This window comes from Passer domesticus, chromosome 21 (genome assembly GCF_036417665.1).
Source record: "Passer domesticus isolate bPasDom1 chromosome 21, bPasDom1.hap1, whole genome shotgun sequence".
Lineage (NCBI taxonomy): Eukaryota > Metazoa > Chordata > Aves > Passeriformes > Passeridae > Passer > Passer domesticus.
In genome coordinates, this window is record NC_087494.1 from 5,568,720 (window position 1) to 5,583,869 (window position 15,150).

The following is a 15,150-nucleotide window of genomic DNA, read 5'->3' on the forward strand; positions in this document are numbered from 1 at the left end:
GATGGTGAGCAACTGTAATGGGCTTAATTTGTTTCTCTTGCCTTTTATCCATCTCCTTTTCACAGCAATTATTAGTATTGGGTTTATTATTACTGGTGGGGCTCTTTCTTGGGTTTTTTAATTGTTAAACTGTTCTTCTCTCAGCCCATGAGTGTCACATTCATATTTTCTGAAAATCCCTTCACCCAGGATTTTTATCCTGGGAAGCTGAGAAGCCTCATAGAAAAAGGAAAACAATTTCATCTAATTTGCTTCTCCTGTGTTTTGCTGCTTTGGAATGTATTTAGAGATTATTTATCCACCAGGTGATTGTTTCATTGGTTTCATGTGAATTGTTTTGACTTATTGGCCAATCAAGGTCAAGCTGTGTCAGGGCTCTGGAAAGAGTCACGAGTTTTCTTTATTATCTTTTTAGCATTCTCTAAGTATCCTTTCTGTATTCTTTAGTATAATTTAGCTTAGTATTCTTTAATATAAGATAGTATCTTAAAATAATAAATTAGCCTTCTGAGAACATGGAGTCAGATTCATTATTCCTTCCTGCCATGAGGGCACCCCGCAAATACAATACATGAGCTTTAACTTTTCCTTCTGATTCTTCCCAGCAGGGGCAGGATGGAGGTGGGTGAGGAGCAGCTGTGTGGTATTTATTACTAGCTGGGATTTAGCCATGACACACACTCAGTGTCACAACACAGATCCTTCCATATGTCCAAACATGGGTCTGATAGATCCAACATGCTTGTGAGAGTAAGGCTAGAAACTGGCTGATTTTGCACAGCCTAGTTTTTAGTATCGGAGAAGGGCCACAAAAGTAGCTTTTAATATTGGAAAAGTAGCTTCTCTGAGAAGCTGTCAGAAGCTCCACCATGTCTGACAGAGCCAATCTCTGATGGCTCTGAAGATGGACATGCTGCTGACCCAGTTAGAGAGGCTGGTAACACTCTGTGGTGACATATTTGAGAAGGAAATCAAAATGGCATGTGGGAAGTTTTTTCCGAGGGGTGGCGATCCCAGTGTTGGGTGTGGCCCCACAGCCACCACGTTTTGGCACAACCCGCAGCGAGCCTTGCCCACCTGGCCACTCCTAGCCAGCTGTGCCATGGGCAGAAGGGCAGGGGCGGTGCTGGCTTCCCCTTCCCAGTGCCCTGCATGGGGACAGGCATTGCATGGTGCAGTGCTGCAGCAGCCACCACTGCCTGTGCAATGCAGCAGAGCCGCATGGCTGGCAGCAGAAGCATGGCAAGTGATTCCCAGTGTGGAACCTAGGCAAGATCAACTCCTCAGCACTGTGGGATCCTGCAGGAATCTTTGAATTTGTGGGATTTGTTGGCAGTGGTACTTATGAGCAGCAGATTTTTCCCCCTAGTCAGAGAAAGAGGAAGTGAAGACGAGGAAAAAGAACATGATGGCACCAAGGTCAGTGGAAAGAAAGAAGGGGAGGAAGTGCTCCAAGTGTTGGAATTGAGATTCTCTGCAAGCTGTAGTGAGTACTGTGGTGATAAAAACTGTCCCCTTGTAATACATACATGAAGTCCATGGGGGATGAAGAGATCTACTCACAGCCCATGAGAAAAAGTGCTCACGCTGGAGCTGGTGGATGCTAAAAAAGCTGTGGTCTAGTGGGAGACCTCAACAAAGAGAGAGGGCCCATGCTTCCAAACTAGAGCAGCCTAGCTTTAAAAGACTACATCCCATGGACTAGTGACCCATGACATGCAGTTTTGGGAAGACTCTTTTTCCTGTGGGAGGGACTCACATTACAGCAAGTTGGGCAGGACTTCTACTTGTGAAATTAGAATCACGCTGAACCACATTCACTAAGAACTGTCTCCCACGGAAAGACCCCATGGCACAGCAGAAGAAAAAGGCTCCTCTTCCTAAGCAAACTGTAGAAAGATCTCAAGTGACAAACTGAAAGGCTTCTTTTACTCCTCATTATCCTCCTCCGACTCTGTTAATATTAAATTTACTTTATACCTTTAAATTTGAGCCTGTTTTGCCCTTAGAGTGTTTTCTTCCAATCCTTATCTCAGCTCATGAGCCCTTCATTATGATTTTCTTGGGTGCCTGGTGTCTTAACCAGTGTCAAACCACAAAAGAGATAAATTCCCTTTTCTTGAGTGCCCCCAGTCTATAACAGCAAGGATTGCAAATGACACAGGATATATGAGCTGAAACCTATGCTTTGAATTACATTTAAAAACAAGTTGGTAACCATGTTAAGACCATCCTCTCCTCTCTGCAAAGGGCTGTGCACTGCAAATGAATGTTGGCATAGCAAATCCTGAAACAATTTACTATAGCTGTAATAACTGCATTCCTGTTCTGTCCCCCCATAGAATGGGAACACAATCCCATAAATTGGGGCCCACAATTTAAAAAGGATGTGAAGGTCCTCGAATAAGTCCAGAGGAGGGGAACCAAGCTGGCTGGGCTGGATGGCCTGCCCTTGAGGAGCAATTGAGGGATCTGGTCTTGTCTCCTTTGGAGGCTGGGATGACACTGTTGCTCTCTGCAGCTTCCTGAGGAGGGGATATGGAGAGGGAAGTGCTGAGATCTTCTCCCTGGGATCCAGGAACAGCACTCCTGGAAATGGTTCAAAGCCATTCCAGGGAAGATTCAGACTGAACATGAGGGAGCATTTCCATATGAAAAGGGTCAACAAACCCTGGAAGGGGCTTCCTTGAGAGGCAAGAAGCACTGGGACAATGGCCTTAGGAGCAAGCTTTAGCTTTTGGTCAACCCTAAAGGGCTCAGGCAGGTGGATAGATGTTTGTTGTAGGTCTCCTCCAACTGGAATATTCTAGTCTGTTCAGTTCCTAAGGCTGGCTGCAGGGCTGCAGGGTCCCACCAGTGCCATTGCAAGGCTTGGTGAAGCCCTGGCACTCTCTGGAGCAAGAGCCTCGGCGTGGGTATGAAAGGTGTACACAAAATGCCATGGTAGCACATGGCCACCAACTCATGAAGAGCTGAGACGTGATGAGGACTCAGCAGGTAGTGTTCTGCTTGTGGTGTTACCTCAAGTAACACCACTCGCACACATTCATCTCAGTATCCTGTATGAGTGTCAGAGAACCTGTGAATGAAATTCAAAAGCAAATGAATGGAAATGAAGTCAGTTTTGTTTCTAATAAAATCAGCTATTCGGTATATCATCCTGAGTTTTGCTGTGCTGGCTGTGCAAGGGAAGGGGAGGATGTTCTGACACTCCAGCAGGCTTGCCTGGGACACTTCACCCTCTTGAACAAAAATATCAGCAAGGAACCCTTAAGTGTCCAGTGACGTGAGTCCCGAGGTCCTGACATTCACCCTGAGAATGGTGCTACAGGATGAAATCACAGCGGGTATGGGCAGAGCCAAGCAGTACAGAAAGGGCACTGGACTGCTTGCTGAAGTTGCAGTGTCTAATATTAGCCACCGGTCGGATACTTTAGAAAGCCTTTCAAGAAGGACAGAGATTGTGGGACAGCTTTCCTGCCTGTAATCCCCTGGAGCAGCACACTCAATAGCAGGTCTTTGAGGCTTGTAACCCAAATCCTGCCAGGCTGCACAGAGAGTACAAATGGCTCTTGAATACTTAGGTCTGTGCCTAAAATAGGAACAAAGCTGCTCCCATGTGCCTCCCCACAGAGCCGGGGGAGGGGCTCACATGATATCTGAGAGTGCCCATGGTGTCTGCATGTCTCCTCTTTCTACTTCACTTACAAAGCTGAACCTTTCTCTCAAGATACTGAACTTTGGCACCAGGCAATAAGCCACTTTCTCTGCACACCCAAGGTTGTAAGGATATCCAAGGACAACCAATTCAGGCTGATTCACGGCAGGAAAAATGTGGAAGTAAGGCAGTGCAGCAGCCACCAGCAGCAGGAGCGGGTAAGTGAACTGCAATAAGCAGCAATAGGTGTGGGATGGGGGATGTGCTGTCTCTGCACAGAGAATCTGAGGTTCCTCTGTGACCCTAAACATTTGGGTTCAGAAACCAAATGACACGGTAAGAGCAGAAACCAGTGTCGGAATATTGGGGTGGGGGTGCCAGTGGGAAAGAGAGTGTCAATGGGCATCACCTGTCACTGCAGGATTAGGGCAGAGTCCAGGTAGCAAACAGCTGCTGAGAGACAGATAAGGGGGACCCGATTTAGCCCAAACAAAAAATTCTGCAACAGGCTTGAACAAATGAATAAACTAAATGGCACAGCATTCAGGATTATCTAAGGGGGAAAAAGGAAAGTACATACACCAAAATATCCATACAATGGTGTTAACAGGAAGCTGCATGTTATCTTCCTAGACAATAGTATGATCAGCAGTAAAGGAATGTCTTGAGATGGTGTTGACCCTCAAAGAGGAGCTGTTATTCTGGAAAATTCATAGAAGACGTTGCTTTTACAAGAATAGCCATTGGTAAATGGAAAGAGACCTAGAAGATTTTCAAATTTTCCTAACCAAGAATGTTCTTTAAATCCCACCAGCCACTCTGCATTTTAGGGTAACTAAGATGGCAGAGACCTGTTCAAAGGACTCTCTCTAGGAGAGTATTTCATTTATAAAGGTCCTGTGAGTAAAACTAAGCTCTTGCTGCTGTACTGTGCAGGCTTTGATGGCATTCACAGATCCAGGCTCTGCACCACTGGCTCATACATTCCATTCCACTACTGCTGTACAGTTTTTTTAATTGCTAGACTCCTTCTGCTTTAGTAATGTAAAACCCAATGCCCCACTGGCCACAGCCAGTGCCAAAATGATGCCACATCTGGTGCTGTGAGCAAGCTGTGTCCTGGTCTTGAGTTATAATGGCTTTGGGACCCTCATTAGGATGGAGAGGTGCGTGAATAAGACAGTAGGATGAAGTGTCACTCTTGCGAGTCACAACTCAAGAGTGACTTAAATGCAAGAATCCACACAAGGTGAGATTTGCTGATGGGCAGATGGACCTGTAAGGCTGCAATGGCCAGCAGCTCTGCCCAGATCATGTGCCACAGCAGGCACAAGCATTCACTCACCATTGCAGACCTGGGCACATCGAGCTCTGGGGGTACCAGTGCTCAGTTGCATTTGGAATTTCACAGAATTACAGAATGGCTTGGGTTGGAAAGGACCTTTAAATCCACCTCATTCCCACCCCTGCCATGGGCAGGGACAGGTTCCACTATCCCAGGTTGCTCCAAGTCCCATGCAGCCTGGCCCTGAACACTTCCAGGGATGGGACAGCCACAGCTTTCCTGGGCAAAGTGTGCCAGGCCTCACCATCCTCACAGGGAATAATTTTTCCCAGTATCCCATCTAACCCTGCCCTCTGGCAGTGGAAGCCATTCCCTGTGTCCTGTCCCTCCAGGCCCTTGCCCAAACTCCCTCCCAAGTTCCCTTGGAGCCTCTTAAGGGACTAAAAGGGGCTCTGAGGTCTCCCTAGAGCCTTCTCCAGCCTGAACTGATTTTGCTTACATCAGGTCCTGCTGACTGGGAGGAGCTTAATTTTCCCACTCGAGGGTGCTGTTCCCATTGGCAAAGATCACCCTCCTGCTTTTCCAGTGCCCAGCATCACATCCCAGAGCTCACAGACAAAATGGCCATCAGGCTTACTCAGAGCTTCATTTGGACTCACTGAACAGGGTTTCAGAGGGTAACATTCTCATGGACTCTAACTGGAGGACTTGTTTGCCTCTGAACACATTATCATCCTGTTCACAGTGGGCATCTCCTGGATAAATGACTACATTTTTATAAACCTGTGTATATTCATAAATATATTGTCATATAAATACTAACCCAGCAAGGGTTCAGCAGTCCATATTCTGAAATTATAAGTGATTTTTAAGTATCTCATATCCTAATTGTTTAATGAAGAATTGAACAAACCTGATAGATAAGAGACTGTGTGCCCATCTTTGTCCTTCAGACCCCTTTGGATGTCTCAAGGTACAAATCCCAAAAAAACTGGTATCTTTCATGGCTTGAAGGCAGCACTCTGCAGAGGGATTGAGTAGCAGTATTCAGCACTTGTAATTCTAGCCTCACCATGATTTATGATTATGGACTGCTGAGGCATGCAGGGTTAGTACTTCTGAGCAAGGCTCTGCTCTGAGCTGCTTTGTTGTGCGGAGGTTTGTGCTGGGTAGTGGTGCTGCTGTGGCTCTGTGTGCTGGGGACCCTCTGGTGAGGACACAGATGGGTCCTTCTGAGTGGGAGGACTTGGGTCACACCTCTGTAACTAAAAGAGTCAAAGTAAACGCAAGGGAAATAAAAGGCAAACAACACCTGAGCACCTTTTCTCCAGGGGTCTTAGATGGTTTTGTTCCACCTATTGCACACACAGAAACAAACATACTTTTGTTCGTGGAAAGCTCAATGCCAACCCTTTGGAAGTTAGTGGGAGTTTTCGTTCACGTCAGTGGGCTTTGGAACAGCCCCAGAAAAACTGGCTTTATAAATACAGGCATTGCAGATCAAGCACTGCTTTAAGTTGGTTTCAGTAGTGCCACACAAGGAGATAGTGGATGACCACCTGTTTGTAGGTGTAGATGTTCTGAGATGGCCAGAGTTTCCTGACAGGATTGTAACTCCAGGGCCCCAGTTCTTTGTGCAGCTAAGTTCTCTGATACGCTGTGGCAGCCTGGCTACAGTAAAAGAGACTGTTTACAAGCCGTGCCTTTGCCAGCAGCTGGACCGTGCACCGCCTCGTGGGAATGGAGCAGGTGGACTCAAATGGGTAAGCACGAAAACGAGCAGCAAGTCACTGTGCTTGTTTTAAAATTGTCCACATTTCTGTCTGCAAAGGTATTTATAACCATGCTCATCATAACCGTGCTGACTACAGCTTTAGAAAAGTCTGGCAGGAAAGAGCTGATGGACAGTATTTCAGTGAGACATGGGAACAGCCTTAAGTGCTCCAAGAATGCATTAGAACACAGGAACAGCCAACAGGATCTGTGCTCCCAAGGCTTGAGAGCAAGAATGACGGAGTGGAATTTTTTTTGGCCTACGTAACACAGGACAGAATAGATCATCTTAAGGGTGTTTTTTTTTTCCGGCCTTAAAATCTACACAGCTGTACTGCACTGATTCCAAGCCGTGGTCCACAGAAGGAGCACGTTCTCCCTGTTTCGACTGAAATACTATGTATTACTTTAACCACCGTTCTCCGTGTGAAGAGCAGCTGCAATTTCTCTGAAGGAGCCCCGAGTCCCCCTCGCCGAGGTCTCCCCGCGAGGCGGCCCTGAGCCGGGGCCCGGCGGGCAGGACGGGGCCGGGAGCGGAGCGGGGCCGGGAGCGGAGCGGGAAGCGGAGCCTGGAGCGGAGGGGGGCAGTGCTGGGAGCGGGGCCGGGAGCGGAGCGGAGCCTGGAGCGGGGCGGAGCGGGGCCGGGAGCGGAGCGGGGAGCGGAGCCTGGAGCGGAGGGGGGCAGTGCTGGGAGCGGAGCGGAGCCTGGAGCGGGGCGGAGCGGGGCAGGGCCGGGAGCGGAGCGGGGCAGGGCCGGGCCCGCCGCGGCTGCTCCGCCCGGGCGCGCAGGGGCCGCTGGCGGGCCGGGCCGGCGCCGCCCGGCGCGGGAGGCCGGCGGTCGGAGGTCGGAGGTGAGCGGGCGGCGGGCGAGGGCCGGGGGCGAGCGGGGCCGGGGGAGCGCGGCCGCGGGCTCTGCGGGAGTGTCGCTTTTACCCCGTGGCATGAAAAACGATGGAATTGAGGGAGGAGTTTCTTGCTGGCAATGAAAACTTTTCCCAAAGGAAATAACGGCAAAGCTGGGCAAGAGGCTGAGGCATTTCGTTTGTGCTTTGAATTGGTTTTAGAAAGATTTGTGAATGATCAAAATTCAAGTAGGGATAATGACAAAAACCCAACCAAGCAAACCAACCAACCCTAATTTTAGAGTGGAGTTGCCAAAAACATCAAATCAGATATTTGACAGCAAATTCCACTTCTGGAATCCTTTAAAGCCAGACCAGCTGGTTGGTTTTAGGCGGTAATGGCAATGGGATAAGCGTAAAGTCAGGTGTCAGGGCATGAGGTGAGTGTTTCTGAAGCAGACCAGTGTTAATTTGCAGTCTGAGAGCTGAATTTTAGCTCACCAGATTGGAAAATGCATCTTTATCTATATCAGTTTATCATCATTTAAAGGTAATTCCTTCTTTTGAAAGTGTACTATGGAGTTTTGTGAGGTAAGCTTTGTCAAAGTCAGATGGAAGGTGTGTGAGAGAGGATGCATGTGGTGATGTTTGTCCTCAGAAGGAACCCACCTCTCCTTCAGCCACAGTAAGAACTGGGGTGAGACTCAGCTGGTGATTAATGAATTTACAAGCTCAAGTTTATCAAGATAGCCATGAGGCTTGAAAATGCAGAGGAATTTTTTCTGTATTTCTGTTTAAAAGAAAAAAAAAAGGACAAAACTTTTTTTTTTTTTTTACCTGGGGGTCATACACTGAAAGAGAAGACTTTGTGAGATGCCTGTGTTCAGAGCAGCAAAGAAGCTGCTAAAATGGGAAAGTGCAGCCAAAAGAGCTTTTTACTGAGAATCAAAGTTGCTGAGGCTTATTAGCTGTTAAAATCTGTTGAAATTTGCATATAATATTAATTTTCTTAATCTAATTCCCATCTAATGTCAGAGTTATGTTAAGGAGATAAAGTAGAGTAGAGACATCACAGCTTGACAACTGCTTCCAGACAGGAAGGAGAGTAAACACCTGCAATGAAAAATTATTATTGTCCTTTTCTTTTGTTATAGTCTACCAAAATCCACAAAAATGGGTTTATTTTTGCTGTCTGTCACATCAGTAACTACAAGAGATTTGGCTCTTCTGTTCACATGTGGCAAAGATTAGATTCATGTTGCCAACCTTTCATGTTGGGCTTAAGGATTTCAGCTCTAATCAAAATAAAAAACTCATCTGAGTGGGTGTCCTTTTCCCATGTTGTTGGACAGTGTCTGGGAAGCCCCTGCCTTGCCAAATGAGAGATGAGTGGTGCTTGAGGATGTCCCAACTATCTGCTCTTGCTTCCCAAGTCTGTCTGGGGACACCAGCCTGTCTGAACTCCAAAGGCCCACCATTGTGTACCCGTGCAGGCATCCTCACAGGCTTCAAAGTTTAGTTTCCTGGTGTATGCTTTTTTGTCAAAATAGAGTTAATGAAGGCTTCTTTTTAAAGCTTCTCCTTATGATGGAGCTTTTTTCCTTCACTTCCTGATGTCATCAGATTGATGGAGTGCATTTTCATTGGGTTTTTAAACACTACTTACAGTTTCTGACGTCCTTTTGAATGCAGAACTTAAATGATGTCAGACCTGAAGGAGAGCATGAACTCTGGAAAGTCAATATCTTGACAACAGACAATCTTATATAAACCTGGCAGTGTCCAATAAACACAAAAATAACTAAATCAGGCATTTCTGCAACTAGTATTTTTTCTGACAGACAGCTAATGAGAATCCTTGATGAATGAGAATCCTTCATGAGCCCAAGAAGGCTCAAGAAGCAAAAAGGTGTCAGGAAAGTCCAACTGCTTTCTGTTCTTTGAGATATATAACAAGAGATTTTTATTTTCCATTTTAGCTCTAGCTTTTATAATACTCTAGACTCTTCCCTGCAGAGCTTTTGCGGGGGAGATTGCTTTCAGGCTCATAGTGTTATCCAAATTTTTCTTTTCTGACATGTTTATGGCAGAGAACAATACTTTACAGGCCATGGAAGGAAGTGAAAGCCTTTTTAGATCACTTATTTTAGCATTATTCTAGGAAGTGGCTTATGTGGGCTTAATACACAAAAGTCAAACTGCAAAGCTGCTAATTCTGCTTGTGAAAAGTGTGGTAAAGGAGTGTTTAGTCAATGCAGCTACGGGTGACAAGGCTCCAGCCATCTGGGTGCACGCCTGAGCTTGTCTCCTTTGCTTCCAAGGCAGTTCCAAGGTGGAAGTCCATGGGACTTCTCTTTTTTGAGAGCACTGTGCACAGAACTAGTACACGAGTTGGGTTTGTGACCAGTGCTTGCAGCACATTGAGGGGCCTGACAGCTGAGCTGTAGCAGCTGGGTTGCCACCTGCCAAGGTCACCATGATTTGTCGAGACTTTGGAAGCAGTTGTTGTAAATGAAAGATTCCTCAGGGAATCTTCAGATCCTAATTCATAGCAAATTTCTCTGCAAGAGGGTGAAATGCAGCTAGAATGTTATTGTACACTACATTTTCAGGTCTAAGATGAGTAGGGGATAGTTCTATCAGCCTGTAAGTCACTCCTGAGAGAAATAGGAGAAAAATACAGGCATGGTATTTGGTGTGACATGATGCAGAGGGTCCCAACAGCTGTGTATGTACGCCCAGAAATGGCTTGGGGTTGCATCTATCACATATTTAGGCTTAACTATCTGGGGGTTTTTTTGTTTTGTTTTGTTTTTTTCTTTTTTTTTCTTTTTTTGTTGTTGTTTTGTTTTTATGGGGTTTTTTGGGTTTTTTTGGGGTTTTTTGTTTGTTTGGTGTTTTTTTGTTTGTTTGGGTTTTTTGTTTGTTTGTGTTTTTTTGTTGTTGTTGTTTATGTTGTTGCTGTTGGTTTGGGTTTTTTTCTGTTTTTTCAGTTCCTTTTGCAAAGGTCAGTAAGAACTTGATGATATGAATCCAGGTATTTCCAGGTATGTTGTAGCAGGTGGGCATTTGGAGCTCAGCAGAGGTGCAGTTTCATTAGCTTGAGCTGTGTTTCTGTAGAGAGCAGTGCACCTTTGCCAGGTCCAGGCCACTTGTCATTTCACCTTACACCTTGCATTGAGCCTGCACAAATGATTTTGAAGCCAGGAAGTGAATTGCACTGAGGAACTGGCATGGGCTAAAATCACCCTTGAGTACAAACAAAAAACGTTTGGTTTAAACCCAAATCTGTTTCTCGAGCTGGTTCTCTGTGAAGCCTCACAAATTCCTGAGTTGAGCATGGCAGGGTGGTGGCAGTGATGTGGGCGAGCTGGCCAGGAACGGGTGGAGGCCAGGGTCCAGTCTTTGATGGCTCTGTTGGTTTACACTGGCTCTCAGTTGTGAGGAGCCTCTCTCAGCAGGGGGATCTTCATGCTGGAAAGAGCAGCAGTTTCATTTTAAGGACTGTAGTGGATCTCTCCACCCACTGATATAATCTTAAAGGAAGCACATCTGTTTCTTTTCCCACTGTGGTCCTCCAGTCTTAGGCTTTGTTCAGGTAAAAACAAACTTAGAAGAAAGGAGATTATAGAACATGAAAGAACTGACATGCACAAGTCAGAACAAACAGTCCATCTTGATTTTCTGTACTGTGGGGTGTAAGTAACATGTACTTCTTCTTTGAAATGCTTTGAAATGAGTCATTATATCACAACATTTTCTGAGAAATCACATTTGTTTAATAAATTTAGACTCATTGGATGTATCCAGACATTACTATGACATAACAAGTTCACACTAAAATCCAGTGGGGGTGCAGTTGAACTGAGGGGCATGCAGTTTTGAACTGACTCCACTTTAACTGTGAATTTAGAGCCTGTTGATAAGAACAAAAGTGTAATGAGATTTCTGGAGTCAGAATTGTTTATTGTGTTTTGTGTTTTATGTCCTGCTTGTATTTCTAATGTCTGTTGCAGGTCTCTTCTCTGCAGGAGAAAAGTCACGCTTTCATGTAAAGGAAAAGCAGAAGTCAAAAGGCTTACTTAAAAATAGATTGCTCTTTAGGAAGCCAAAATCTTGTAATTATTTCTTACTAGTAAAATTAATTACTTTCGTTCTAGTTAATATTAATTGAGTAATTGAACACTTCAGTGGAGTCTGTTGCAGGTGTAGAGTTTACACGTTTCCAGTGCTGTTTCATTGCAGTGCCACACACTGCAGGTTCTGTTGTGGAAGCTGCAGCTCATGGAGTCCCTAGACCTGGAGTTACACCTGAGAGGAGCTGTAGGGGAGCCTCTGCCAGGAGCTGTCACTGCCCCCAGCCCAGCAGGGGAATGCCCAGTGCAGGTTCTGGTTCTGCATGAGTTCCAGGAGCTGCTACCAGCCCAGACTGGGCCTGCTGTGAAGCTGCCATGAAGGGCTGGGGATGCAAAGTGCTGTTCTCCACTGGATGCACCCTGGCCACCACAGGTGTTGGCAGAGCTCCTGTCCTTGGGCCTGCTTGTGGGGTGACTCTGCTCCTGGTCTCACACACTGACCTGGCTGTGGGGTGTTTTTCACCTTAACTAGGTGTCTGCAAGTCTGTTCTGTGCCCTTAGCCACCCTCCTCATTCAAATAAAGGTTTGCATTTTATTGTGGGTCTCTGCTATATGCATGTATTTGCCTTTAGTATATCTGTATTGATGGTTTCATATTTAATTCTACTGGTGTTCTATAGCAGGTTCTTCTTAAGTAAAAAGAAAAAAAAGTCATCGTTTCCCCAGTTTTGAAAGTCCACTTGAGGTTGTTTTGCTGGGGGTTGTTTTTATAGTGTTTTCACCTTTACTAATGAGTATACCTCATCAGGTTTGTCCAGAATTAGCAATGTCAAGAGCCCAGTGCATGTTCCCCACTCCTTTTCCAATATGCTTTAGTTTTAATTAATTCAGGAGTTTTATTTGGAAAATAGGAAATGCGTTCAAAGAGGACTGCAGTAATTCCATAAACTTTGGGACTGATTCACCTTTTACCGAAACTGGTTTTGATCAGAACTAGTGTCTTTGTTTTAAAAGTCAGTTCCAAAAATAAAGAAATTCTTCAAATACTTTTCTTTGTGAGGTTGCTGCACTGGTAGTCACAGGTTATGGCATATGCCTTCCAGCCCAACAAATGCCAAGGCTTTGACTCAAAACAGATAAGGAAAAATAAATTGTGAAAGAGGTAAACTACAGACTGTGTTCACGTTATTTTGTTTGTAATGAGCAGTGTTATTTTTATCCCTGAGGTACTATACTAGTTTTTGGGACAACAGCTTCCCTGTTGTTCATCTGTCTGTCTTCATACATATTTGAAAGATCCTCCTGCAGGGCTTTAAAGATGAATTGTCAGCGTTTGTGTTTAATGTTTTCAAAAAAGAAGATCAGAGGAATTTTTCTGTTTAGAGAGGATATTGAATTAAAAGCATGAAAGCAGAATTCCCCAAATAATCACTTCTGTGTGACTTTTCTTGCAAAGCTACTTGTGGTGAGCTGAAGCAAGAGGAAAGTGGCCCTCAGTTTGAGTATTTTAAAAACAAACCCTGAGCCCAGCCAGCGTGAGTCAGGGCTGTGCCGTGGGGTGCAGGGGGGTCCCTCTGGCTGGGCCGGGGTCCTCACCCTCCGCAGCCGTGATGGTGTCGGCTCGGGCAGGGCAGGACGGCTGCAGTGAGGTAAATTAGTGTCTGTTCTGCTGAGGAATTGGCCCAGGGAGGAATAAATGGGGTGTCAGAGTTCTCTCTCAGATGTTCAGCAAACACAGGGCTCCTCGGCAGAGCAGGAGGGTGAGTCCAGCTTGAGGAGTGACCATGTTCGTCAGAAGAGCAGGAGGACCCAGGGCTGAGCAATCCCAGTGAGCCCTGTGAAAAACGCCAATCACTTGTTTTAAAATTTTAAAGGTTTAATAGTAATAAAATAGTTATAAAAATAGTAATACAAATTAGAGTAGTAAGAGTTTGGACAATTACAGTTAGGACAAAAAAGGACAATAAAAAAGCAAAGAATTATAGATGTCTGGGTGTTCTGTTCCGCTACAGAACACACTTTGCTAACAAAGGATTAATTCTTAAAAGCAATAGCCTGTTGCATATTCATATATCTCATACATGATGCAAGCATTCTTTTCAAGCAAAGGGTGTTTTCTGGTTATTGTCAACGTCTTCCCTCATCTTGTAAATAAATTATTTTGGTATCCCTCGAAGTCTGGTTCTCCCCACTAAGGAGACAATAATTCTTTTCCTGAGTTCTTTGGTGTCTAGTTAGAAAAAGTATCTTACATCACATAGTTTCTGTATCTAAAACTATATTCACTACACCACTTAAAAAGATTAGTGTAGCACTACCAAAAAAGGATTAAGACAACATAACTTTGCAACATAACACATATAGTATTCATTTTAATATTTGTGAAAAGCCAGACATATAATATGCATTTTTCACAGCCCTGTCTGTGTGCAGCAGGATCACTCATTGAAAGGGTCCCACTGCGCATGTAGTTAAGCCATTCCATAATGCCAGAGTTGCTGGATAAATAGCACAGTATGGTTGCAGCCTTCAAATCTTGACAAGGAATGCATCCTGTAGTGATTTGTTTATGTAATGGGTAAAGCTCCAATGAGGGCAGGTTCTCTCCATCTTAGGCACCTTCCAGCAGAGAGCACAATGCCTGTGGAAACAACTGGAGTTTTACATTCTGGTTGTAGGCTGCTCCTATCACAGAGCTTTTAAGTTATCTGTGCTAATGAAGAATAATTCATATTCACATTTGTTTTTCAATGAACATCATCATGTGATAGATTGCATTACTCATTAAGCAGTAATGCTTGTGAAAAGTGACTCCCAATGCTCTTAATCTTGGAGAAAGGGAAATCTTTCTATCAGTTGCTGTCTCAATGTTTTTGAAATATTTTGCTTTTGCAGTAATGATGGGAATGTAGATGTTCTCAGATAAGGTTTTAAGTTTTGTGTTTTGAAATGAAAAATCATGAAAGCATGTACTAGTTTTACGGGTAGGAGTATAATTTAAAAGAATCTTAATTTTAGCATAATTAATTTTTTTTTTCCCCCTAAGCTTTGGAACAGGCTGGGGAGTTTGCAGGAACAAATACCTGGGAGACTGATGGAACTGTTGATACTGAAATTTAAAACCAACTCATAGAAAGTAATTAAAGCCTGTGTGTTTCCTGCATGAGGGAGGAAAGTGAGGGTTGTGTGAAAAGTCATTCGGTGTGTGTGTAGGTGTACTGCATTGTAGTACAGGATGCCTCCCTCAACATCATGCAACAGATTAATCCCAGTTGATAGGTAAGCACTTTTCTAATCTATGTTGGCATTCGAGATGATCCAGTTCCACTTTGCTGTTTGATCTTTGAAGGTCTATGGCAGAGATCGGTCCCTTAGGCCTCCTTATTTAACACAGCAGGTTCTCTTGTTGTGACCCAACATTGGCTGTTCAGGAGTTCAGCACTGAGGGGGATGCTCAGAGGTGCTGGTGTGATGCATTAGAAAACTTGACTGGGGAAATGGCCTGGCTGGGAGAG

At 44.9% G+C, this 15,150-nt stretch overlaps 1 protein-coding gene across 6 annotated transcripts in view; it reads left to right on the forward strand.

Annotated features, from left to right (window-relative positions):
- The first annotated feature begins 3,666 nt into the window (after positions 1 to 3,666).
- The window catches only part of CERS4 (ceramide synthase 4), a 44,906-nt gene continuing 33,422 nt past the window's right edge, over positions 3,667 to 15,150 (forward strand). Inside the window, exon 1 of one of the 6 annotated variants that reach the window (XM_064396512.1) lies at positions 3,667 to 3,876. Coding sequence is in view for 2 of the 6 variants with exons in the window: in XM_064396507.1 (XP_064252577.1) it covers positions 6,684 to 6,706 (23 nt within the window). In the remaining 4 variants the exon portion in view is untranslated. Of the gene's footprint in view, positions 3,877 to 6,668; positions 6,707 to 7,438; positions 7,568 to 7,627; positions 7,750 to 7,978; positions 7,999 to 8,085; positions 8,109 to 15,150 lie in introns of those variants that run through there. The other 5 variants (XM_064396507.1, XM_064396510.1, XM_064396513.1 and 2 more) reach the window with 5 other exon arrangements.